The sequence below is a fragment of the Ictidomys tridecemlineatus genome, chromosome 11 (genome assembly GCF_052094955.1).
Source record: "Ictidomys tridecemlineatus isolate mIctTri1 chromosome 11, mIctTri1.hap1, whole genome shotgun sequence".
Classification (NCBI taxonomy): Eukaryota; Metazoa; Chordata; class Mammalia; order Rodentia; family Sciuridae; genus Ictidomys; species Ictidomys tridecemlineatus.
In genome coordinates, this window is record NC_135487.1 from 131,310,207 (window position 1) to 131,335,800 (window position 25,594).

The window sequence follows — 25,594 nt, forward strand, 5'->3', positions numbered from 1 at the left end:
GTGCATGAACTTCAAAGATTAAAAATGGGGATTCTAAAATGTCAGTCTGAGGGCTAGGGTGTAGCTCAGTGGCAGAGGCCATGGGTGAGGCTCTGAGCTGAATACCTAGTACAAAAAAGAAAAAAAAAAAAAAAAGGCTGAGCTGGTTTGGGGATAGAGTTCAGTGGTAGAGTGCGTGCACTCTACCACTGTGAGGCACTGTGTTTTATTCCCCATACCACAAAATTAAGTAAAATGTCAGGCTGAGTGGTGGCATTTTGGGAATTCATCAAGGATGTGAACTACTCTTTTTTTAGTGTTTATTTTTTTATTAGACAATTTCCTTTGTTTTTCTTTGAGGCTCAAGGAGTACATTACTAAACATAAATTCTGTTGGCTCCCATATAAAATTATTGGAGATGATGCTAAAACTTTTTTATAAAGAGAGTGAGAGAGGAGAGAGAGAGATAGAATTTTTAATATTTATTTTTTTTTTAGTTCTTGGTGGATACAACATCTTTGTTGGTATGTGGTGCTGAGGATCGAACCCGGGCCGAACGCATGCCAGGCGAGCGTGCTACCTTTTGAGCCACATCCCCAGCCCGATGCTAAAACTTTTAACAGCAAGAGAAAAACACCCAAATATAGGCATGAACCATCTTTTTCACCTTAAAATTGGACAGCTAACTAAAAAAGGTTGCACTCCCTTTAAAATGTGTGAATAAGTTCAAAATGACAAGTAGTAAAGTTAAGTCATTTAGTTATGGTCTCACCACAGCCTGTGGAACATCGTCTGCTCCTTAGTGAGGGCAGGGCAGTAGGCCTCAGGGGCCAATGAAGGAAATCCAAGCAGGCTTAGAGGGTGTGTTTGTGTGTTACAGACAATAAGGACACCAAATCCAAGAGGTGGTTACTATAATGAATGTTCAAGGGGGGTGGGGTTCCCCCCATCCGATTCTTCAAAGCTCTGGAGTGACTCATTCTTCCTTGGACTCAGGGGTAGGGCTGATATTTGTTCCCCCTGTTGGGACCTGCTCCCCCTGACCCCTGGCATCCCCAGTGTCTCCAGCCACTAGAGCCACATTCCTCAAATAATTGATGTTGAAACAGTTGGTCTGTTCATCCCCAGGACTCAGATCACAGCAGAAGGCAGAATCTCTCCAGAAGTTCCGTCGGGGACCACACAGATCCTCCACGAAGGCTGATTTCTGATGAACAAAAGGAGAAAAGCAGGGGCTGTGGCTGTGGCTCAGTGGTAGAGCGCTTGCCTAGCATGCATGAGGCACTGGGTTCAATCGTCAGCACCACTTAAAAATAAAACAAAGATATAGTGTCCAACTAAAACTAAAAAATAAACATTAAAAAAAAAAGGAGAAAAGCAGAGACAATGGGGGTGGGGAAATGTCAGAGGTCCAGTGTGGCTACTTGGGTGCCCAAAGTTCTCCTCTTGCCAGCTTGTACTGCTCACCCCTGGGATCCCTTCCTGGAACCCAGAGATAGTGCGTGCCTGCCTTGCACAGCTGGATTCCTTGTGGCTGACAGATGTGCACATCTGTAAATGCCAGGAAGCTTTGACGCCCAGAGAAGGCATAATAGGAACTTAGGCGTGGGGAGCAGACCAGATCAGGAATGAAGACTCTAGAACCAAGGAAAAAAAGACCCCTTCCTCAAGTCCTCATTGTTTCTGTGGGCTGATTTGAGGTGCCAAAGAAAAGGGGCAGCCTGCAGTTATAGCCCCCTCCTCCCTCTCTCCTGCATTCCTCTGGAGACTGTGACCCCTTCCTCACACACTTACCTCCTCTTCAGCACAGCAGGCCTGTTCCGGAAATGGCAGGTTACAGCAGCGGGCAGTCATGTTCTGGATTAGCCCAGGAATCTGTTTACTATGTTGGTGTGAAAGAGGCAGGGATCAGGATCTCTGGGCGTCTCTTGGCACCAGAGCGGTACAGGGAGACTATGTTTTTTTTTTTTTTTTTCCTTCCTCAAAGGGCACACCAGAAGGAAGGGAGGAGTATTGGGGAAGATCCGAGCAAGACTCACTGCTTGGTAAGAACTCTTCGGTTTCCACAGAGATGGCCCATGAGGTTGGGAGTGACTCGGCCGAGGTCAAGGGTCAAAATGTCCCTGTCATAGTTGGGATAGGGAGCTTGATGGGCAAAGCACTCATCACGGGCAGGGCTAGGAGGGTAGTGGCAACAGGAGTGGTGGTGGGTCTTTGTAGCCTGTTCCTTGTCACAGTACCCATCCAGGGTATCCTCCCACTGTGGGCCAGAGAGAGAGAAGTCAGAAGCTTGGACACTTGGGCCCTTCTCCTCACCATCTACTCCCCTTATCACCCCCAGTTCTGAAATGAGGGACTCCAACCCAAGGGGTCAAAGGGAGGGCAAAGAGCCAGTGGGCGAGGAGACAGCTATGGATGGGTGGGCTGGGAAGGTGGAAGGGAGGAAGCACAGAGGAGGTTGCGTTGGCCACGGGAGACGAGCTGGAACAGTATGTGATCAGTAGGTGATCAGGTGAGGCCAGAGCTGGATGGACGGGTGGCAGACTGGTGGACGTGGGGGAGGGGGTTCATGGGTAGATGAGGCCAGGACGTAGTATAAAGGCTCAAGATGCACAGATTCAGATGATGGACACAATGGGTGGACGGACAGTCACAAGCAGACGAACGTGGACGTGCTCACAACAGGGAGTACATGGATGGACCATTGGATGCAGAGGTCGGAGATGCAGACAGGCTCTCAAGGGCCTGGGATGCCCACTTACGGCCTTCCATATACAGGTAAGGTTGTTTCCCTGGCGGCAGCAGCGCTGGAACTCCATTTCCAGCTGAGTCAGAGCATGTAGCTGCCTTTGGATGGGATCAGTGGCTGGGAGGTTGCGTGGCACAGAGCGGAAGCGTCTCAGGTGGCAGATATTCTTGAAATTGTCCAATGTGGGCATCCCAGGGGGAAAAGGCAGCTCCAGGCCCAAGGAAATACCAGGCTGGTGGGTGGGACAGGCCCGGAGCTGGTAGTGTGGCTGAGGAGCTGCCTCCTGGAAGCAGGAGTATCGAGCCTCCCCTTGCTGTCTGCAGCACCAGTGGGGTCGGGTCTTGACTGAGAACTCGGCCTCACAGAACCGGGTCATTGCATCCTCCCACTAGAGTGAGAAGGTGGGTCAGGCCCAGTAACTCATTGTCCATATTCCTTGCCTTTCTCCCAGGCTGCAGGAAAGGACCCGGGACAGGTGGAGAAGAAAACAGCAGTGGCTGCCCTCTACCTTTCCTACTGGAGAGGTCCAAGGTAGGGCCAGCAATGGGACCTGAGGTTCCTCCATTCCCAGGCCTAGGTGTCTACCCCTTAAAACACACACATGCTGTCTGGGGGCTTACGGACACCCCTAGCATCTTACCACAAGCCTTGCGCAGTCCAGGCGGTTGGTGTGGCTGCGGCAGCGACAGCAGCGGGAGTATCCAGTCTCTAGCAAATTGAGGGTCTCACCCTGGCGACTGAGGTGGGAGTAGCCAGACTGTGGCAGGTTCCAGGGGCCGTACACCACATGTTGACGTTCAGGAAGACAGATCTGGTTCAGATTGTCTGGAGAAGGCCGCCCCGGGGGGAAGCCATCCAGCCGGTATCCCCAGCCCCCCCGGAACCGGCCCTGTTGGCAGTGCTGGGCTGGATTCCAAGAGTGAGGCTCTGGGGGATCCTGGCGCATGGGGGGAGCTGGCTTTTCTAGAATGGGGAACAGAGGGGGGAGAGAGAGGATGGGAGGAACTGACAAAGGCTGAGTGAACTGAGAGAATTGAAAGAACTGGGGGTTAAGGAGAAAGGGTTAGGAGGGTAAGGGAAAATGAAGAAATTAATCTGTGGTTCTTACCTTCGGATTGACTAACTGAAAGGAAAAGAGAATTGAAGCATGAAAAGTGTCACCCTCAGAGCTGTCCCTTCCTCCCACGTTTCTGCTCCCTGTGCTGTTTCCCTGCTCCTCTCCCTGGAGTCCTGAGTGGTCATGCAGGGGTATGGACAGACAGATGCTGTCACTCACCCTCTCTCTGCTGGGAATGGAAAATCTCCTCCTGGTATGGGAAAGGTGGGTCTACTGGGGTAGAAGGAGATGTATAAGCAAATATCACATTGGAATGGGCATTTGTAGAAGATAGGCACCTGGCTAGCCCCCATTCATAAAGAGGAATGCAGTAGAGAAGTGAAAATAAATGCTATTTTTGTGTCATTTAATCATAACTATCAAACAGGTATTATTTCCTCAGTTTTATACATGAAGAAACTAAAGCTTGGTAATTGAGTCATGCCAGGTTACATAAATGGGAAATGGCAGCGCCTGTTTTGTGTGCCTTCAAGGCCCTTACTCTAGGGTAAGGCTAGGTGAAGGTGGTGTGTGCAGAGGGAGTTACTTACTTTCCTTCTGTTCAGTACGGGGGTGGGGAGGGGGCAACTCTTCTTGGAGGGGGATGGCTTCTGGAGGAAGAGGCGGATCCACTGCAAGACAGAGGAGAGGGAGGACTGCAGACCAAAGTCAGCAAGATCTTAGTGGGAAGTAGGAAAGTGAGCAAGCACTCACCTTTCTTTCCATTAGAGAGGTGAGGAGGGGGCAGCTCTTCTTGGACAGGTATGGCTTCTGGAGAGGGAGGGGACTGTACTACAGAAGGAGGAGTGTGTGAGCAGCTCACCCCTGCTAGCCAGTGGGGAGAGGGGTGGAGCTGCTTCCCTCCTTCCCGGGTTGAGAGCCAGAGTATCTCAGATTAGAGACTTGAGGGGGTAACTGAGAAGGGCATGTGGGGCCTTACCTTCCCTCTGTCCCTCAAAAGGAAGGTCATACTGGGAAGGGTCAAGGTGATACACGGGGAAGCCTCGGGCCTGTGGTGGGGAGGGAGGTGCTGCGTAGCCAGCTAGAGACAAGAGGAGAAACTCTGAGTCCCCCTGCTCCTCCTGGACTCTCAGTTCCATAGTTGCTCTTCTAAACTTCTTTCCTTGCTTGCACAGTGTGGATTGAGCACTCAACCCCCGAGTCATACCCCTACCTCTTTTAAAAAAGGCAGGATCCTGATAAATTGCAGAGGCTGGCCTTGAATTTGTGATTCTCCTGACTCAGGTTCCCTAGGGGCTGGGATTACAGAAGAGGGCCACCACACCTGGTCCCCGAACTCTTACCTTCCTGAATGTACTCTGATCTCAGCTCCTTCTGCCCTGGAGCCTCGTGACCTGGAGAGAGGAAATTGGCGGTGGTTTTAAGGGGCCCTTTCTGGCTCTGAGCAAGGAATGGGGAGACTGTGGAAGTCAAGAGTGTAGGAAGATGACAAGACGTGGCAATGACCTCTATAATATACTTGTCCCATGTCCCCTCATCACCCCCACAAACACCTGGATATTATTGACAGGGTTCTGAGAAAGCCCGGATATTCTGCCTGGCTCAGAGACTGAGTCTGAAGGTTGGGAGGGAGGTTCTGATTTCCCCTGTCAGTGTCTCTACCTCCGGGGTTGTGGCTGCCCTTCCTGTAGCTGCTCTGCTGTGGTGCCCCTCTGGCTTCAGAGGAAGAAGCCGAACCTGAGCTGGTTGAGCCCTCACCTGCCCACCTCCTCCACCAATCTCCTATGCCAGGCCCTTTAACCCTCTGTAGGCCTTCTGAGAAGGAACTCCAGCCAGGAGTGTAAGTGCCTCACTTTAGCTAGTCTCAGCTCCTCCTCAATTTAGGTCTCAAATTTAGGACCTGCAGGATGGGACAGGCATAGAGAAGGGAATCTCTGGTGACTGATGTGCAGGAAAAAAAGAAGTTAGGAACTGGGAGGGATGATAGCGAGTAGGGCTTTACACACTAGCTCTCTTGCCCCTCTCGGCAGTTTCCCTCCAGAGTTCCGTTTTGTTGAGGCATCAAAGCAGAGTGTGTTTATGCCCAGCAGTGGGTGAGACTGAGTGGACAACCCCTTAACCCTTCCTCTAACCAGACAGTGAGTCAGGCAAGGCTCTCTGGGTCAGCAAACCGGTTTTGAGCAGCCTGGGGGCCCCTTTCCCCGCTTCACCTGCCTCGGAGTCCCTCCACCACATACCTCCTCCCCAGGCCGAGTTCCCTTCCCTCTGTGAATCCACTTACCCACTCAGTTGCCTACTTGAATCCAATTTTATTTCTTATCAGTAACCTCTAGGAACCCCTCTCTGTCTGCTCCCGCCTCCCTGGTTAAAAGGTCCAGTTGGCCAGGCCAACCTTGGGCCTGCTCAGAAGAGGCCAAGTCATCCTGCTAGTGATGAGCTGCCTAGCCAGAGTCCTTCCCCAGTGCTGACCCCACCCCTACTCACCTCCCTCAGAAGTGGCAGAGGCGACAGCCAAACAGGCCAAGACCAAGGCTACTCTGGCCATGGTCCCCATCCTGGAACAAGGACTGGTCACCGGCCACCTAAAAGCTGGGTTGTCTCAGGCAGACCTGGATGTGAAGGAAGGGCTGTGCTGCAGGAATCCTGCTGCTCCGGCTGTTGCTACTGCTATTGTGAACTTCAGGGCCAGCTCTGGCTCCCTTTTATATGTTGCCTGTTGTTATCTCCCGCCCCCTTCAGCTTCCTGCCATGACTCAGTGCAGCTGCTCCTCCTTTAGCAGCCACTCCTCCCAAACTCATCCTGAAGCCTCCTCGGAGGACTGAGAAGAATGAAGGTGATGGGAGGAAGTATTCCTAGGACCCTAAGAGAAACCCGTTCAGATCATGGAGCAGCAGACATCTGGGCCCTTAGTTCATGCCTCACTTTTACGTCTGCATGCTGCCTCCTGTGGAACAGGGACCTGACAACCTATGGAACTGGGTCTAGGGAACCAGGGCACTAAGGAACTAACATTGGGAACAGGATAGCTGCCTAAGGTAGCTCCCTACCAGTGAGAGTTGTCCCCAACTCTGGGCAAGGGTAACAAAGTGGAACTCCCATGGATTGAACTCAGGGGCACCTGACCACTGAGCCACATCCCCAGCCCTTTTTTGTTATTTATTTAGAGACAGGGTCTACTGAGTTGCTCAGCACATTACTTTTTGCTGAGGCTGGCTTTGAACTCATTATCCTCCTGCCTCAGCCTCCAGAGCCGCTGGGATTACAGGCGTGCGCCTAGCAGCCCTTTTGAGATAGTGAGACCCTAAGTTGTTGAGGCTGGGGCTTTGAACTTGTGATTCTCCTGCTCAGCCTCCTGAGCTCCCATTCCCAGCCAGTGTGGAACTCCCTTTTGTCCTTCTTTCAGGAGTCAGAGATCAGACACAAATATATAGCAGCTTCAAGTTTATTTTTTCCATTTCATTCTTCGTCACATCCAAACACCATATCTTCCCTCCCGCTGTGGGGTCCCCAAACCAAGTCTCTTTTTGCATTGCTGGGAATAGAACTCAGGACCTCATGCTTGCTAGGCAAATGCTTTGCCACTGAACTGCCTCCCCAGCCCCCAAGTCTTTTCAGGAGAGCAGATACATGCAATTCTGAGGATTCTGGGGGACTCCAGGCTGTTAGTAGGGCTCGGGTTTATCAGGGAGGCTGACAACTCTTGCAGGTCTCTGTCTCATGTATGAACAAAGCTCAGAAGATTTCCTCAGCATTGGGGACCCTGGTATTCTGTAGCTCCAGCAGCCGTTGCACAGCCTTGGTCAAGTCCCACTCCCCAAGTCGGCGATTACTGCGAGTCCGTATGTTCACTGTTCTCTTACTCTGCTCTTGCTGGCCAACCACTGCAGGAAGAGGAAGGGAGGTTTGGGAATCTCAGGACAAAGTCACCGACATGGGATATTTCCTTTTGCTTTGCAGAAACTTTGCGGACTTAAATCTTTAGGAAGGGTGGAAGCAGAGTCTAGATATGGTTTAAAGAATATATTTAGCTGTGCCTTCTCTCCAGTTCACTGCTCATCCTGAGAAGATAAGGAATGCGGAGCCTGGAACATTATTATCATTTCTGGTCAGGAGCCCCAGGGTCAGAGATACTAGAGTCAGCCAGAGAGAGCCAGACAGACCAAGAACTAGATACAGAGAAATGGTAGGTGGGACTGAGAAATGTGGGGCAAGCAGTGGGGTGGGAGGCAGAGGTAGAGGAAGGGGAAGACAGCAGGACTGGGACACATGCGCAAGTCCATGGACTGTGGGGTGGCTTGCTCCAGGTGCTGGTAGGTGAGGGGCGTACGCCAAACTAGAGAATCAGGTGGAGGAATTTCTGTTCCTTATCTTCAAGAGCTCTGAACTGTGAAGAGTGAAGAGAGCAAGGGAGTACTAGACTTTTCTCCTTAAAGCTTTCTCCTTAATCCTTAGGGCTGACTCCATTCACGTGCAGAATAAACAAGGCTAATTAATTAATGCCTCACTAACCTTCCGGTCCCCTTTCTCTTTGATATTTCCTTTGTTAATTAACCCCAAAGAACCCCCCTAGGGTGGGGTTAATAAGAGGAAAACTGTTCTGAGGGACAGAAGTGGTTGTGAGGAGGCACAGGGTAAAGGAACTTAAAGAATGAGAGACCCAGCTCCGAGGTTCTGGGCTGCCTCTCTCTTACCAAATTGGAAATTGTAGTGGGCGAGCTGGGCCCGGCGCACTCTCCGGCTGAGAGTCACTCCAGAATCAGCATCCAGGTCGCTGACAAGGCCTGCAGCCTGCAGATTTTGTTGAATCTGGGACACATGTTTGGTGACAAGAAATAAATTCAATGGAAGACTGAGGAGCTAGGACAGTCAAACATCCTTCTTCCTTGGTCTGCCCCACTTCCTATCCCTCATCCCCTACCTCAGTGCTCCCCATAATAAAAATTATCTTTTTCCTCATCTCATTGCTGTACTGAAGCCTCCTCTCCATCCCCAACCCACAACTTCTGTGTCGACTCCTACTGGAGAAAGCCCTCCATTATCCCCTGGACTTTGCCTGCTGCTTGCCCTCACCTCGGGTACCACCCATATTCTCAATTCTCTTTAGAAAGGAAAAATAAAACCAGCTTTACCCAAGATCATTTGTGTATACCTCACCACTGAACTACAACCCCAGATGTTCATTTATTTATTTATTTTTTAAACATTTGTTAAAATGTGTTGATTTGCTTTGTTTATATCTCTGTAGCAGATTGTAGTATTGATTTCAATTCTACAAGCCAATTCACCCCCATCTTTGGGGAGAGAGGAGAGAGAGAGAGAGAATTTTAATATTTATTTTTTAGTTCTCGGCGGACACAACATCTTTGTTGGTATGTGGTGCTGAGGATCGAACCCGGGCCGCACGCATGCCAGGCGAGCGCGCTACCGCTTGAGCCACATCCCCAGCCCCTGTTCATTTATTTTTTATTTTCAGGCAGGATCTTGCTAAGTTACCTAGGCTGACCTTGGAACTTTCAGTCCTCCTGCCTCATCTTTGCCTCAGCTTCCCAGGTCACTGGGATCATAGGTGTGTATCACCATGCCCAGCAGGTCTCAAACAGTAAGTTATTTGTTTATTCTAATTTGTTATACATGATGGCAGTATGCAATTCATTTCATATTAAACATACAGAGCACACAGCAGGTTTTACTTTTTGGAGAGAATTTAGAAGATAAAGGAAAGCTGCCACTCAGGTGCAGTCTGGTGGCTCTGAGGGCTGTGCCCTTCCCACTAGCTGGTGTAGCCTCTTCGTACCCAGTGCTGGCACCAGACTCCCTACTGTCCCTTTCTGCCCCTTCCTTGAGTCCAACTCCTCACCTCTCTGGCATATTCCTCTTGCTCCGTTCCCACAGGGATGACCACTACCTGGAATGGGGACAGCCACAGTGGCCTGGATGGGAGGAAACAGGGTGGCAAAGAATTTATTTCAGCTCTGGCCAGAAGTGTAGCTGCAGGAAGCAGATCTGGGACATGAAGTGAGACAGGAGCTGGAGTATAAACTCCCTGTCGTGAAGGCCAGCATCAGATAGCTCACCATTTTCCCCCACAGCTTTCTGCCAGCACTCCCAACAGCCTTTCCACAGAACCAAGCACTGCTCTGTGAATGAGGACTGGCCGCTCCAGGGCCCCCACCTGCCTTGGAAGGAAAAAGAGTGAAAGTATCACAAACTATGCACATAAGATCACCTTCTAGGTGCACAGTCCAGGCAGGGGAAGATGTGGAAGTCTGATTCAGTTTCTAGGTTGAAAATAGGAGTGGGAGTTGCTCACCATTGGCTGTCAAGGGAAAGGGGGATGGGAAAAGCTTCTATACCCCTTGTACTGGAGGTTGAATCTCAGGGGCAGCTGGAAGTCAAGCTGAATCGTTCCACACTGATGGGGCCGACCCAGGGCATCATGGAGGTGCACATCGATCTGTAGGAGATGGACAGGAGGACATGAGAGAAAGCAGAAGCAGTATCTTCCCTGCACCATGTGCTCTCCCACCTACACATGTCAGGGCTATTTGGAGAATCACATCATCCACTGTAATCCCCCTCTCTACGGTACTCCATCTCACTATGGCAGTGGCTCTCTCCCATTAATGATGCTCTTATCCACGCCCTAGCTCCTCTGGGTTCCTCCTCACAGAGACCTGCAGCCCCATGCACACTACAGCTAACTATTGGTCCTCAGTGCCCCTCTCCCAACCCCAGTGGCTATGCTTCTGAACAGTGCCCACACATCCACTCTGTTTCTGTGTGTGTATGTGGTGTGATACTGGGGACTATATCCAGGGTGGCATGCTAGCCAAGTACTTTACTACCAACCTACATTCCTAACTTTTTAGTTTATTTTGAGAGAGGGTCTCACTCAATTGCCCTGGATGGCCTCAAATGTGTGGTGCTCTTGCCTGAGCCTAGTGAGTAGCCACTTCAGACTGCAGGCTTGGGCAACCCTGCAGGGCCTCCAACACCTACTCTGACAATTACTACTACTACTACTGTCTCTTCAACTCTTCAGTTCCTTTATTCCTCTTTATTCTCCCCATCCAGAGTCCTTCTGTTTCTTTCCCCATGCAGCTGTAACAGTTTTTTAGTTCCTTGTATGATTCATTGTTCTTTTGTTATTTCCATGTGGCAAAATGCCATCATGGGGGGCTGGGGATGTGGCTCAAGCAGTAGTGCGCTCGCCTGGCATGCGTGCGGCCTGGGTTTGATCCTCAGCACCACATACCAACAAAGATGTTGTGTCTGCTGAGAACTGAAAAATAAATGTTAAAATTTCTCTCTCTCTCTCACTCTCTCCCTTTTTTTTTTTTTTTTTAAGAGAGAGTGAGGGGGGGGGAGAGAGAGAGAGAGAGAGGGAGAGAGAGAGAGAGAGAGAGAATTTTTAACATTTATTGTTTAGTTCTCGGCGGACACAACATCTTTGTTGGTATGTGGTGCTGAGGATCGAACCCGGGCCGCACACACGCCAGGCGAGCACGTTACCGCTTGAGCCACATCCCCAGCCCCTCACTCTTTAAAAAAAAAAAAAAAAAAAAAAATGCCATCATGGCAGCATCTTAACCTCCCATTGCCTTGACTCTGCAATAGAAATGCTCTGTGCTGCCAACTTGTCACAGAACACACAGATGCAAAAGCAGAGATTAATGCCACCCTGGAAGTCACAGTTTCAGGACTCAACTGGTCCCTTGCTGCTGCCAGCAATTCTTTGGCTATTCTGTTGTGCTCAGAGATTTTCACACTTTTTTTCTTCTCTCTTGGGGGACTGGGGATTGAACTCAGGGGCACTGGACCACTGAGCCACACCCCCAGCCCTATTTTGTGTTTAAATTTATTTAGAGACAGGGTCTCACTGAGTTGCTTAGTGCCTTGCTATTGCCAAGCCTAGCTTTGAACTCACGATCCTCCTGCCTCATCCTCTGTAGCTGTTGGGATTACAGAAGTGCGCTATCAGGCCCGGCTTCTCTGTCTCTTCTAAACTATTATCTCTAGCCTTGAGCACACTGTTTAACCTTTCTGAACTTTTTAAAGTAACAGATTTTATTACCTTGTTTTATTAATGAAATCAATCAATAAAAGATTTTCATTATTCTTTAGTATTTTCATTTACTATTTTTTGAGCTGCTAAATAAATATCCTGTACTAGACAAAACATTTGGGACATAAAAATATGAGCCAGGTGCAGTGGAACATGCCTATAGTCCCAGTCACTTGGGAGGTGGAGACAGAAGGATTGCAAGTTTGAGGACAGTCTCATCAATTTAGCAAGATCTTATCTCAAAAATAAAAAAGGGCAGCTCAAAGGTAAAGTGCTTGCCTAGAATGCTTGAGGCCTGGGGTTCAACATACATACTATTATTTTATTTTTAAAATAATACTAAGAGTTTAAAGAATTTATAATAGTTGTACTAAGGAGTAATATTTAAAAAAATAATAGTATATATGTTACTGAACAATACCAGCACATCCCACAGTAGCTAATGAACACTAAAAAGATTTTATTTAGCTGCATAGTTCATATTAGGTTTTTTCTTTTTTTTTGTACTGGGGATTGAACCCAGGAGTGCTTTACCACTGAGCTATATCTCCAGCCCTTTGTAATTTTTTTTTTTTTTTTTAATTTTGAGACAGCCTCACTAAGTTGCCTAGAGTCTTACAAAGTTACTGAGGTTCATTTTGAACTTTGGATCTTCCTGCTTCAGCCTCCTGAGTTGCTGGAATTACAGGTGTGTGCCACTGTGCCTGGCTCATACTATAGTTTTTGTATCCCCTTTCTCTTCATATCTTCAACCCTCTCACTAACAACTCTCCTCTCTTCCACTCCCATCTCAGCAAATGATTCTGCGTCTATCTCATGAAGAATTCAGACAATTGATACTGTGGGATAGGAATATAACTCAACTTCTTTCACCACACATACACCTCCTTGCATCTATCCCCAGCCTTTCCTCTTGCCCTGGGCACACTGGCAAGGTGGTTTTCTGCACAGGGCTCCTGATCCCACCTCAAGCCTCCCCAGGAATTTTCTACTTCCCTCTTCTTTTTTCTTATAATTCATTTTTTTTTACTTTGACACCCCACAAACAAGTCCCCTTCTCATCACAGCACTTAAACATTCTCAAATCTCTCCCTTCATAAAAATTTTTGACTATTCAGATCTCTTTCTGCCTTTAAAAGAGCCAAAATTCTTGAAAGAATTATGTTCACTCATTCACTTCTGTCTGACTCCATCCCCACTGGAAAACAGTCCTTCAAAATCTAATAGCCACCAGGTATGGCAGCACACACCTATAATCCCCACTACTTGTGAGACTGAGCAGGAGGACTGAAAGTGTGAGGCTAGCCTTAGAGGGTTAGTGAGCTAGGTGCAGTGGTGCATGCCTGTAACCCAGCGGCGGCTCAGGAGACTGGGGCAGGAAGATCTCGAGTTCAAAGTCAGCCTCAGCAATGTCGAGGCCCTAAGCAACTCAGTGAGACCCTGTTTCCAAATAAAATACAAAATAGGGCTGGGGATGTGGCTCAGTGGTTGAGTGCACTTAAATTCAATCCCTGGTAACCCCCCCCCCCAGCCCCTGAAAAATAAAGAAACTTAGCGAGACCCTGTCTGAAAATAAATATCAAAAGGGCTAAGGATGTACCTTAAATAGTAGAGTGTTCGCCTTATATGAATAGCCCTGGGTTCAGCCCCCAGTTCTACAAAACAAAACCAAAAGGAGCACCTAATAGCCTTTTGCATTTTTGTCTGTTTTTCTGCTTGTTCCTTTGCAGTGCTGGGAACTGAACCCAGGGCTGTAGGCATGCCAGGGGAGCGCTGTCTCTCTGAGCTACATCTCCAGTCCTCTGTGCTTGTGTGCGGTGGTTTTGTTTTGTTTTTGAGGTAGGGTTGTGTCCCCAGGTTGGCTTCATATTCCCAGGCTGAAGTGACCCTCTTGCCTCAGCTGCCTGGTAGCTAGGACTATAGGCCACTGAACTCCTAACAGCCTTTTTACTCAATTTAGGCAACATTTATATTATTTTTTTTCCACTGATTTTCTTTCTTTACATTTATTTTTTTCTTCTTCCTCTCTTCTCTCCCCTCCCCACTTCCTTCCTTCATACCAGTGACTGAACCCAGGGGCACTTTACATCCCCAGTCCTTTCTTTCTTGATACAGGGCCTAGTAAGTTGTTTAGGGCCTCATTAAGTTGCTGAGGCTGGCTTTGAACTTGTGATCCTCCTGCTTCAGTCTCCCAAGCTGCTGGGTTACAGGTGTGCGCCACCACACCTGGCTTTTTTTCCAACTTGCCATGAGTTCTCATCCCTAGCTCTCGTCTCTACATATACTGTTCCTCCAGAAACATTTCTTTTGCGGGGGCGAGGGTTTGGTCAGGGGTGAGGGGAGGATTGAACCCAGGGATGCTTTACCACTAAGCTGTATCCCCTGTCCTTTTTATTTTTAGTCAGGGTCTGTTGGCAAGACTGGCCTCAAACTTGTGATCCTCCTGCCTCATCCTCCCAAGTTGTTGGGATTTCAGGTACATACCATGGTGCCTGGGCCAGAAACAGATCTTTACTTGGTCTATAAATACATTTAGACTGGAGAGTGACCCCTTCAGGAAGTCTTTCCTGTCCCCTGAGCCATGATAACCCCCCTGTTGTGCCCCCTTAATAGCTACACAGCACTGATCCATGGTGTTGACGTTTCCTATTTATCTTTCACAACTCTGCCAAGTTCCATGGAAGCAAGAAATGTACTGCTTTTTTTTTTTTTTTTTTTTGGTGTCAGGGATTGAACCCAGGGGTGCTTAACAACTGAGCCACATTCCCAGCCCCTTTTCTTGCATTTTATTTAGAGACAGGATCTTGCCGAGTTGCTTAGGGCTTTGCTAAACTGCTGAGGCTGGCTTTGGACTAGCAATCCTCCTGCCTCAGCTACTTGAGCCCCCTGCACCACTAGGCCCGGCTTGTACTGCTCTTTACATCCTACGTTAAGTTTAAAAATATTTCTTTGTATCACTAAATATTTTTAAAAAACAAACCAAAATTTGAATAAGTAAAATTCTAAGCAGAATCCCTAGTTTACCTTAGGTCCATAGAAGGCACCATCTCCAGGGTTGAGGTCCCAGGGTTCTCCAAAATCCTCCAAGGCCTGCTGGAGGACCTTTGGAGGGCATGCGACAAGAAAAGAATACATCATCTGAGACTTCACTTCATCTGAGCAAGACACACCTCCAGTCCAACTAATGACATCCTCAGCATATTCCTCTATCTGAGGACCCTGGTTGTCGTATTCCCTCCCCTTCCACTGGACAGTGATCCATCTGCCTCCGCTTCCCTATCTGCTGCTCACCTGCTCAGCCTGATCCCAAAGGCAAGGTTCTCCAAGGAAGCCGGATGGCCGGGTGGACAGTGCCAGGCGGAAGGAGAAGCCAAGAACAGCATAGACAGAGCGGAGGAAATCAAGACAGCTTCGGATCTCTGTTTCCAGCTAGAGGTAGGAAATAAGAATGGGTGAGCTGTGGGGCTGGGGCTCAGTGGTACAGCGCCTGCCTGGCATGTGTAGGACACTGGGTTTGATCCTCAGCACCACATAAAAATAAGAGAGACTGAATGGGTGAGCTGTGTGCCGGTTGGTGATCTGGGGTGATGGTAGTTTGGGGAAAACGGGGGCAAAGACATAGATAGCAGAAGAAAGCTGGGGGCGACAGGTAGGCAACTTGTATTATATTTAGAGGGCAACTGAAAGAACGGGATGTTGGAGGTCGGAGAATGAAAGGTGATTCAAAAGACCCTTTGGTGGAGCTGGGGAAGGGCTACCTGATCTGGTGCACAGAAGATGTGAGCGTCATCCTGTTGGAAGCGCCACAGCCGGGTCAGTCCCCCCAGACTGCCAGAGGCCTCGGCTCGGTGCAGGGCTCCAAAGTCAGCCAGTCGAATGGGCAGCTCTCGCCAGGATCTGGGCCGATGGGCGAATATCAAGCTGAGATTGGGGTGGGGAGGGGGTCAGGGCTACAGGGAGAACTAGCCCTTGAAGACTGCTCTTCCTGGCCTTAATCTGCTTATTTTCTCTGCATCATCAACTACCACCTTCTCCACCTTGGCATGTGCTTTCACTAAGTCCTGTCTGAGCCATCCTGATTCAAAAGTGAATTTCTGTCACTTAGTAACAGGCATCATTTACTGTGCTTCTGTTTGTGACAGGTACAACCTTGATGTTACTTTTAAGGAGACCAAGACTCAAGAGGGAGAACAATTTTTTCAATTTCACATCAAGATTCAAATTAGGTGTCTTAGTACTCATTCCAAGGTGCTTTCTATGACTTTATATTTAGCAGTTATAACCCTAGCCCAGGGGCAGGGGTGAGAGGGGAATGACCCAGGCCTCCTGGCTCCCAGCTTACCAGTGTGCAGGGCAGTTCATGGGCTTGAGGGCGAATGTATTTGTGGGATGCTTGGCAGAGTGGTCCCTCTGGGAGCTGGTGGACCTGTCAGAGCCTGGGGGCTTCAGGGTAAACATGTCTTCCCTATAATGCTCCCAGTGCCCTGACTGTTCCCAGAGTTTCGTAGAAAACATTGTGGGGGTTTTCACCTCTGAGAAACCACGGCGGGCGTACTCAGCCTGGACAGGAGGGTACAGACATGGGAGGTCAGTGTTACCGTGAAAGGAGAGGCAGGGAAGGACTTGGTTGATACTCCTGGGCTCTCAGATCATCCTAGCTGGTAGCCATAAGCTATTAAATACCATGTCCCACGTACGGTGTGCGTGCTCCCCCACTGCACACCTACAACTATAGCACCTTGCTAAAGGTTTCTAGCACTTTATAATATTTATGTTTATGCTTCTGATCCCACCTTTTTTTTTTTTTGGTACTGGGGATTGAACACAAGGGTACTTTCACTGAATTATATTCCCAACCTTTTGCTGAGACTGGCCTAAAACTTGTAAACCTCCTGAGACACTGGGATTATGGATGTGCACCATGCTCCCTGCCTGATCCCTCTTTTAAAACTCAAATATCTTGGCTTCTTCCCCAACCCTCCCTGGTCTTCCCTGAACTTTGGTTCCCCTTACTCTGATAAAAGCCACCAGCGCATTATACACCCTTGTCCCTCGCGGCAGGAAGAAACAGCTCCCAGGGCTCAGTTCATGGAAGAAGAAGAGCTCCTGTTCCTGGGGACAGAATGGTAATTGTTACAAAGGAGAAGGGAGGGCTTTAGAACCACAGGAAACAACCGGCAGAGTAGTTCAGTTTGTTTGACTGACTCTGTGGGAGACCAACCTTACGCGTGACTGAGTCACACTCCCAGGCTGGGTGCTGAGGCGCTCAGTCACAGAAATGTGGCAGAGCTTTCCCCACCCTTCTTGGGTGCAAGGTCTAGGGTCGGTGTCTCGTGCATGGGTGTGTCTTGCTACAGCCCCATGGGTGAAGTTATGCTCACCTGTTCCTTTGTAATATAACCCCTTGCCCTGTTTAGGATAGAATCTTCCATGGAAGTGCCTTGTGTGTGTCCCCTCCTCTTACTGTGCCCTTGGGTGTGGCCTACCCAGGTGTCAGTCAACCTGCTGACAGTGGACATCATGAAGATAGACTCAGCCCCCTGAAACCTAACTCCTTGCCTCATTTGAATAGCTTTTCCTCAATAAAAGGGGTCAGCATGTGCTCTCACTCTCTCTTCCTGTGGACCCTTAAGGTCAGAGGAGCCATCACAGCAACCCCAATGAAAAAGGTATTTGTGTCTCTTGTGGGGTTATTTCGTGCAGGCCAGTCAGCTGAGTTCAACTGGAGTGACCCCTGAGCCTTTTAGTAGCGAGAACAGAAACCCAGCAGACTCTATCCTGTTTCTGCAATCTGGATCCTGTATGGGTGTGGTGGTGCAGGCCTGTAATCCCAGTGACCTGGGAGGCTGAGGCAGAAGGATCTCAAGTTGGAAGCCAGCCTTGGCAACTTAGTGTGGCCCTCAGCAATTTAGAGAGACTTTGTCTCAAAATAAAAGACTGGAGATATACCTCAGGGGTAATACCACTCCTGGGTTCAATACCCAATAACAAAAAAAAAGGTTGGTACCTTTCCAACACGTCTGTGGTCCCGCAACTCCGCTTCCTCCTTCTGTGCTTCCCAGGCCCTCAGCAACTCTGCTGTGGGGAAGGAAATCCCTGATACTCTCTGCAGTGCTTCTGGAGCCCCTGAAGTCCTCCACAAGGATGATGAGTTCTGTAGGAAGACAGAGGAAATCAAAGGCAAGTTGAGGCCAGACAAGATGACACAAGCCTTTTTTCCCCGCCTCAGTACTGGGGATGGAACCCAGGGGCACTTTGCCTCTGGAGTTGCTAGGATTATGTTATGCACACCTACAACCTAGAGACTCTGGAGACTAAGGCAGAAGTATTACAAGTTCAAGGATACCTTAAGATAACTTAGCAAGACCCTGACTCAAAATAAAAACTGAAAAAGAGTTGGAAACAGCTCAGTGATAGAGCACTTGGCTAGCACAGTGAGGCCCTGTGCTCAATTCCAAGCACCATACAAAGAAAGGGGTGTGTACGATGAGGACAGAGTGCACCAACCTCTTTTAAGCCTCATGATACTCTCAGTGTCAATGTCACAGCTATGTCCTTTGACAAAGATCCCACCTCATCTCCCTCATCACCTTTTCTACCATCATCAATAGCAGGGTGGCCCCTCCATCCTCTCGACTCCCTGGCCACATTCACAGCCTTGGCCGACTTGATTCCTGTACATGTCCTTGTCAAATCTGACCTTATCAGGCACTACTTTTTCTCCCCATTCCCACTGCCCAACCAGTACCCATGTGCTTAATTCCTTCCTCTTCCAGTCAGTAACTGTACAGGGGAGTAACTAAATTCCAGTCAAATGTCCGTCTGTCTATCCCCTGTTAGAAAAGTAGTCAACCTTTCATACTCCAATCTATTACTGTCAAGTGAAATTCTTTCTTTTTTTAGTACTAGGAGCTCAATCCAGGAGCATTTAATCACCGAACCACATCCCCATACTTTTCATTTATTTATTTATCTTTAATAACTTTGTTTATTTTTTTAAAAATATTTTTTAGTTTTAGGTGGACATAATATCTTTATTTTACATTTATGGGATGCTGAGGATCAAACCCAGTGCCTTGTGCATGCTAGGCAAGCACTCTACCACTAAGCCACAACCCCAGCTCCAATAACTTTATTTTTATTTGTTCATTTTTATGTGGTGCTGAGAATCAAACCCAGGTCCTCACACATGTGAGGCAAGCACTCTACCACTGAGCTACAGCCCCAGCCTGCCCCATACTTTTTATTTTTGAGACACGGTCTCACTAAGTTGCTTAGGGCCTTGCTAAGTTGCTGAGGCTGGCTTTGAACTCACAATCTTCCTGCCTCAGCCTCCTGAGCAGCTGGGATTATAGGTGTGTGCCACCACACCTGGCTTGCTCTTTTCTTTAAAGATACTATCAGAGCCTACTTTTCTCCCCTAATACTGGGGATAGAACTGAAGACTTCATGCATGCTAGGCAAGCACTCCACCACTGATCTACATCTTCAGCCCTGAAACATTCTTCTTTTTTGGCAGGGTACTGGGGATTGAATTCAGGGGCACTCAAAAACAGCCACATCCCCAGCCCTATTGTGTATTTTACTTAGAGACAAGGTCTCACTAAATTGCTTAGCACCTCACTATTTTTTTTTTTTTTTAATATTTATTTTTTAGTTCTCGGCGGACACAACATCTTTGTTGGTATGTGGTGCTGATATGTGGTGCTGAGGATCGAACCCGGGCCGCACGCATGCCAGGCGAGCGCGCTACCGCTTGAGCCACATCCCCAGCCCCAGCACCTCACTATTACTGAGGCTGGCTTTGAACTCATGATCCTCCTGTCTCAGCTTCCCTAGCCACTGGGATTATGGGCACCACTGTGCCCAGCTTGAAACTTCCTACATTTTATAGCACATTTCCTCAAATATTTTCTCCTGTGTCTGTTGACTTTCATTGTTTCTATATTAATTTACCTGTAGTACCGGAATAGCCTCATTTTGTAGACAGGGAAAATGGGTAAGGAGGCTTAACCAAAACCACACATCTCATTAGAGGAAGAGTGAAGAGTAATGCAAAGGGCTAAGTTTTCAATGCAGGGCTTTTATTCTATATTTCTGCCTGTCCCTTTGCTCCCTGCTCTAGAAACTTGCCTCGTCCAGGAACAACATTTTCATAGAAGGCATGCCCTTGTTTGAGGTTATTTTCCCTGTGCCTGTCAAATGGTATTTATCCATCCTCCTGGCCCATGCACCCTCTCTCTTCAGGCTTCTTCCCCGTCTAGCCTTACTCACTCTCCTGCTCCATCTTCCTTAACATTGATGTCAGACTAAGGATTTTATTTTTTTATTATTATTTTTTTAAATTATTTATTTTTTAGTTATAGGTGGACACAATGTCTTTATTTTACTTTATGTGGTGCTGAGGATCGAACCCAGTGCCTCACGCATGCTAGGCGAGAGCTCTACCTCTGAGCCCCAGCCCCAGATCAGGATTTTATTTTTTTCATTATTGGGGATTGAACCCAGAAGCATTATACCACCCAGCTCAGTGAGGATTTTTCTATTTTAAGGTAGGGTCTTGTTAAATTGCCAAGGCTAGTCTTGAAATTGAACTGCCTCAGCCTCGTAGCTGCTGGAATTACGGGCATGCACCACCATACCTGGCTCAAACTACGGAATTTAAATTGACTTCTGGCTAGGTGTAGTGGCACATGCCTATAATCCCAGCTAACTCAGGAAGCTGAGGCAGGAGGATTGTAAGTTCAATGCCAGCTGGGCAACTTACTGAGACCCTATCTCAAAATAAAAAGGGCTAGGGATGCTCTTCAGGGGTAGAGTACCCTTGGACTCAATCCCCAGTCCTGGGGATTGGAGAAGGGGGCATTGAATTGGTTTCTGGGCTCTGGCAGGATATGCAGAATCTGCCATCAAACCAGGAAATTTTTCAGTGCAGGGACTAAGTATCTTTCTCCTTCTTAGCTACAAGAACAGAGAAGAGGCTAGGAAAGAAGATCATCTTTCCATTCTCTTGCTCACTCCTGTGAAAACAGGAATCTCAAACCTAACTATACCTTCATAACTGACCGTAAGCAGCTTCAGTTTTCCAATCTGTCCAGTGTGCCGAAGGTGGGGCCCCTGGCAAAGATCAACCAACATGCCACACCTGGGAGAAAGAAGCCAGTTAGTGCTTTCCAGATTCTAAAGTGCCTAATTTTCTCCTTTTCATGGCCATTAGTTGACTGAAAAAAATGAAGAGGAAGGAACTATTCCACAGACAGAGAAATGGCAGATAAAAGTCAATTCTTCTTCCCATTTCTCTTCCAGGAGTAATATATCATCTTTTATCTTCCTTCCCTTATCCTATTTCTGACCTTCTTCACTACTTCCCCACCTTGCTCTGTCTTCTTCTCTTCTTCTTTGTTTTTTTTTTTAAAAAACATGCTAGGGATCAAACTGAGAGCCTTGGACATGCCAGCTAGGCAAGGACTCCACCCACCTCCGTCCCAGCCCTCTCCCTGTTTTCTTTAATCTTGACAGCACTCACCCATACACTGTTGCTGTTGGGCCAGTCACTTTCTCCTCAATCAGATGAAGCTTAAAGGGGTTATCCTAAAAGGAGACAGAAGGGAAGAATAATGCAGAGTCTTTATTCCCACAAAGACATCCTGGGAAAGAGCTACCCATTCCCTCAAGCCTCAGGTTTCCTCCTAAAAATATGCTTTATTACCCCACCTTGAAGAGCTGACGAAGCTGATCCTGGGAAGCCTCCAGTCTCCGGAAGGGTTGTGCAGCAGCTGCAATCTCCTGGCAAATCTGCTCCAAAACAGGCAGATCTGTGCCCCGCACTGTCCTGTAAAGAGGAGAATTGGTTGGCTTGCTTCCTCTAAGATGCATTACCTGGATGACACACCAGTTGGCCAGGGGGTAAAATTTTGCTCTTCAAAGAAAAAAGAATCTAAAAGGGGTGTGGTGGCACCTGTCTGTAATCCCAGTGGCTTGAAAGGCTGAAGCAGAAGGATTGTGAGTTCAAAGCCAGCCTCAGCAATTTAGCAAGACCTTAACCAACTCAGTGAGACCCTGACTCTAAATAAAATACAGAAAAGGTTGGGGATGTGGTTCAGTGGTTAAGTGCCCTGGAGTTCAATCCCTGGTACCAAAAAACAACAATAACAAAAAAATCCCAAAAAACAAAAAACCTAGAATTATGGGCAAAGACAGACAAACAAGAAGAAAATAAATAGGAAATAAGGTACAGCTCCTCTACCCACTGTGATGCTGGTGATCAAACCCAGGGCCTTGTGCATGTTAGGCAAGCACTCTATCACTGGGCTGTATACCCCCAGCCCAAGGTTAATTTTGGAAGAAAATTTCTTTTTCTTTCTCTTTCTTTTTTAAAATAAATATGGTGTATTTTTTTAAAAATATATCTTTATTTTATTTTTATGTGGTGTTGAGGATTGAACCCAGTGACTTGTGCATGCCAGGTTGGCGCGCTACCACTTGAGCCACAATGGAAGAAAATTTCTATGCTTAAATTGAAGTTGAGCTAGACATAGGGAGCTAGGCATTACCTATAATCCCAGCAGCTTGTAAGGCTGAGGCAGGAGGATCAGAAGTTCAAAGCCAGCTTCAGCCATTTAGCGAGGCCCTAAGCAAATCAGTGAGACCCTGTCCCAAAATAAAAAATAAAAAGGGATGGGGATATGACTCAGTAGTTAAGCATCCCTGGGTTCAATCCCTAGTATGTATGTATGTATAAGTAAATAAATGAGGTTGGGGAGGTAGCTTTGTGATAAAGCACCCCTTTTCAATCCTTAGAACTAAAAAATAAATAAATAAATAAAATTTAAGTGTAGGGACTCTGGAAGGGCAAAATTAGGACAATAGTAATAAGGAGATGAAGTAAAATTTGAAGAATTCATAAAGACTACAGGAGGTAAGTTTTAAGCAGAGTTAAATGAAGAGGGATGTGACCTAATGGTGATGTTGGTGTCAGTATCAAAGTTGAGGACTTGAGAGGCCCTCACCCAGATTTCTATTCCAAACTGAACACTCCTGAGGTTTCAGAAACCATTCCTGAATCATTCTCCTTCCTTGTGGAACTTACCGCTCTTTTCCCAGGAAGAAATCATGGTAAAAGCCACATTGTGTACTTGGACCTCGGCATAGAATAGCACCTAGAAATTGTTCAGCTGCTGCCCCCAGGACATGGGTGCTAGAGTGCCAGAATACCTAGGTTCACAAGAAAAGAATTTGTGAGTTCATAAATTTCTCTTAACCCCTAGATCTTTGAGCCTTTCCTCAGAGAAGCTGATAGGAAAATCAATATGGTTCATTTAAGAATAAATATCACAAAATGGAGAACTGACTTTGGAGGTGACCACTAAATACTAACAAGTTAGAAAATAAATAAAGAAGAAAAAGAAAAGCAGAAAGCCAATATTCTTTATTTTTTTCAGTACACAGAAGCCACAACTCCACTCCTAAATCCTTGGTGCTTCCCAGTCTTACAGTATAGAAGCAGGAAGCCAGTCAGTCTTCTTTTTTGGTGCTGGGGACTGAATCCAGGGCCTTGTGCATGCAGCTCGGCAAGCATTCTACCGCTGAACTACACTCCAGCCTTGTTTGGTCTTTTGGTTCTATTTTTTCAAGCTCAGGAATCTAGTGCAATGCAGCTACATTTCTAGGACATGGTCACTGTCCAAAGATGACATAAGAACCGCATTTTTCTGGATCATTGACAAGGTCTATGTTTTCTGAGCTGACATGAAGAGAACAAAGTGGGAGGGGACCAGGCTGTCTACTCAATTGTGAAAGCCATATTAGAACTATATACCATGGATGACTTACAATGTATGTGTTCAAGAGTTAAGGAGGTTGAACAGGCCTATTATAATTCTGCTTTTCAACTTATTATTTCTTCCTTTTGCTAGCACAAGTGATGTTTGCTTAATAGACTAAGACCAAGTAAAAACTTTCATCAAAACCAGGTGTAGTGGCACATGCCTGAAATCCAAGCCACATGGGAGGATGAGGTAGGAAGATCACAAGTTCAAAGCCCAATTCAACAACTTAGTGAGGTCCTGAGCAACTTAGTGAGACCCTTTCTCAACATAAAAAATAACATGGGCTGGAGATGTGGTTCAGTGGTTAGACACTCCTGGGTCCAATCCCTGGTACCAAAAAAAAAAAATCAGATAGTTAATAGAGTCTGACAAGTCTCCATCCCAATTGCAAATGAAGAAAATGAGGCAAAACAAGTGTTAGAGTCGCCTACTTAATTGCCTCTTATTTTGCTAAGCACTGTACTCACCATATGGAAGAAACTTACCGCTTTCCCTTCTGGGGAATCAAATGTCAGAAATCTGAGATCAGAATCTGTCTCCAATGGTCGCTCCAGATCATAAGGTTCTCCATTCACTTGCGCAGCCACTGCTGTATCTGCTAGTGTTAAACTTCAGCAGTGGAGAATGGGGATGAAGAAAAGCCCAGGTTACAATCTACAGGGGAAGGAGGAGCTAATCTCTTGGCAGCTCTCAATCTACAAAGGGGAAATGAGTTTGTAGAGCAATGAAACCTATCTTGCCTCATGAATGCTAAGTGCTCTACTACTGAGGTACATCCCCAGCAGATAACAGAGTAAGGGCAGAAACTCTCAAACTAATGCAGATAAAATTTCTTAGGAGCTGCCTATGGTGGCCCACAGCTGTAATTCCAGCCACTTAGGAGGGTGAGGCAGGAGAATCACAAGTCTCAGTCCAACCTCAGCAATCTAGCCAGGCCCTAAGCAATTAGCGAGACCCTGTCTCAAATTAAAAAATTAAAAGGGCTGGGGATGTGGCTCAGTGGTAAGCGCCCCTGGGTTCAATCTCGCAGTACAAAAGACAGTAATAAAAACAAAAAACTCAGGAAAGGCTGTCTCAATGGGGATGACACAGAAGTACGTAGACCCAGATTTCCTTCCCTGATCAGGTGCACAGTAAGAAAAGGGCAGAGGTGCTTGGTGACAGAACAGGTCGGGCCTGATACCTGATCCGCCGGGCTAGCTGGTAAGGGGTCGTGCTCCACGCCACTGCCTCCACCTTCTGGCCTCCAGGAAGGGTCACTGTGATGGGCCGGGGTTCCCTGTGTGCCTTGCGGGCTAACCGCTTTACCTGAGCAGCCCATAGCTCCTCAAAGAGACCGAGCCGTTCTACCAACCAGGGCGCAGGGGCCGGCACGGAGGCCTGAGGGAAGAGGTTGGGGTAAGCAGGTCCCATCGCTGGGCACTGGGTGACACGGGGCCTCAGGCTGAGGTCCTACGGGCCTCTACCCTCCCCGGGCCTCTGAGGAGGAAGAGATGGCTAGTTTTAGGGCAGGGTGGCCCGACGGCTGGGGAATTCGGGGTACCTCACGCACCGTGTGTAGCTTGCGGGCCGGTAACTCGCGGAGCCCGAGCCGTCGCCACCCGGGGTACCAGCCCATGTTCCCTCCAGCCAGCGCCTGCGTCCTCGGGTTAACGCCGGCTCTTTCACCAGACTCCTTATTGGCTCTACCCCAACAATGTCCCTGCCTATAGGTTATCAGAGCTGTCACTCTGTCCGGGCACCACCGCCCGGAGCTCCCAAGAGGCACACCCCCAGGCAGCACCAGCCGCCGTGAGAGCGGTTCCGGTGACCCGGAAGAAGGAAACTGTTACACACACCTGAAACTGAAAACCCGCGGCGTTTCAGCCCAAGCCCCAAGCAGCGATAAAGGTCGAGCGCCTCCGAGAACAGGGC

General features: G+C 47.9%; 3 protein-coding genes across 10 annotated transcripts in view; 1 reads left to right on the forward strand and 2 right to left on the reverse strand.

Moving 5' to 3' along the window:
* LOC110598738 (uncharacterized) overlaps positions 1–8,920 on the forward strand; it is a 34,492-nt gene extending 25,572 nt beyond the window's left edge. For all 3 annotated transcript variants that reach the window (XR_013428293.1, XM_078027648.1, XM_078027649.1), the window contains 3 exons: positions 1,968–2,025; positions 2,666–2,758; positions 3,181–8,920. The gene's annotated coding sequence lies outside the window, so the exon portion shown is untranslated. The remainder of the gene's footprint in view (positions 1–1,967; positions 2,026–2,665; positions 2,759–3,180) is intronic.
* Ecm1 (extracellular matrix protein 1) lies at positions 448–6,410 on the reverse strand. Of its 5 annotated transcripts, none has more exons than XM_040287521.2 (12): positions 6,271–6,410; positions 5,130–5,180; positions 4,766–4,867; positions 4,540–4,617; positions 4,377–4,457; positions 4,006–4,056; positions 3,838–3,852; positions 3,370–3,692; positions 2,743–3,117; positions 2,020–2,240; positions 1,775–1,862; positions 448–1,187 (listed from the first exon to the last, which is right to left on the reverse strand). In XM_040287521.2, exons 1-12 carry the CDS (start codon positions 6,338–6,340, stop codon positions 957–959), a joined length of 1,686 nt encoding a protein of 561 aa, XP_040143455.1. In that variant the 5' UTR covers positions 6,341–6,410; the 3' UTR covers positions 448–956. The 5 variants fall into 5 exon arrangements, with proteins under 5 accessions (XP_040143455.1, XP_005331221.1, XP_013216683.1 ...); XM_005331164.5 differs by having other exon boundaries at positions 4,006–4,059; XM_013361229.4 differs by lacking the exon at positions 4,006–4,056.
* Tars2 (threonyl-tRNA synthetase 2, mitochondrial) lies at positions 7,214–25,389 on the reverse strand. Of its 2 annotated transcripts, XM_078027642.1 has the most exons (18): positions 25,233–25,389; positions 24,864–25,060; positions 24,166–24,289; positions 22,942–23,066; positions 21,567–21,684; positions 21,379–21,443; positions 20,919–20,997; positions 17,860–18,006; positions 16,866–16,964; positions 16,195–16,412; positions 15,611–15,773; positions 15,144–15,281; positions 14,877–14,954; positions 10,141–10,241; positions 9,862–9,963; positions 9,645–9,717; positions 8,479–8,593; positions 7,214–7,668 (listed from the first exon to the last, which is right to left on the reverse strand). In XM_078027642.1, exons 1-18 carry the CDS (start codon positions 25,296–25,298, stop codon positions 7,520–7,522), a joined length of 2,157 nt encoding a protein of 718 aa, XP_077883768.1. In that variant the 5' UTR covers positions 25,299–25,389; the 3' UTR covers positions 7,214–7,519. The 2 variants fall into 2 exon arrangements, with proteins under 2 accessions (XP_077883768.1, XP_077883769.1); XM_078027643.1 differs by lacking the exons at positions 24,166–24,289; positions 24,864–25,060; positions 25,233–25,389 and adding an exon at positions 23,841–23,996.
* Positions 25,390–25,594: the final 205 nt, after the last annotated feature.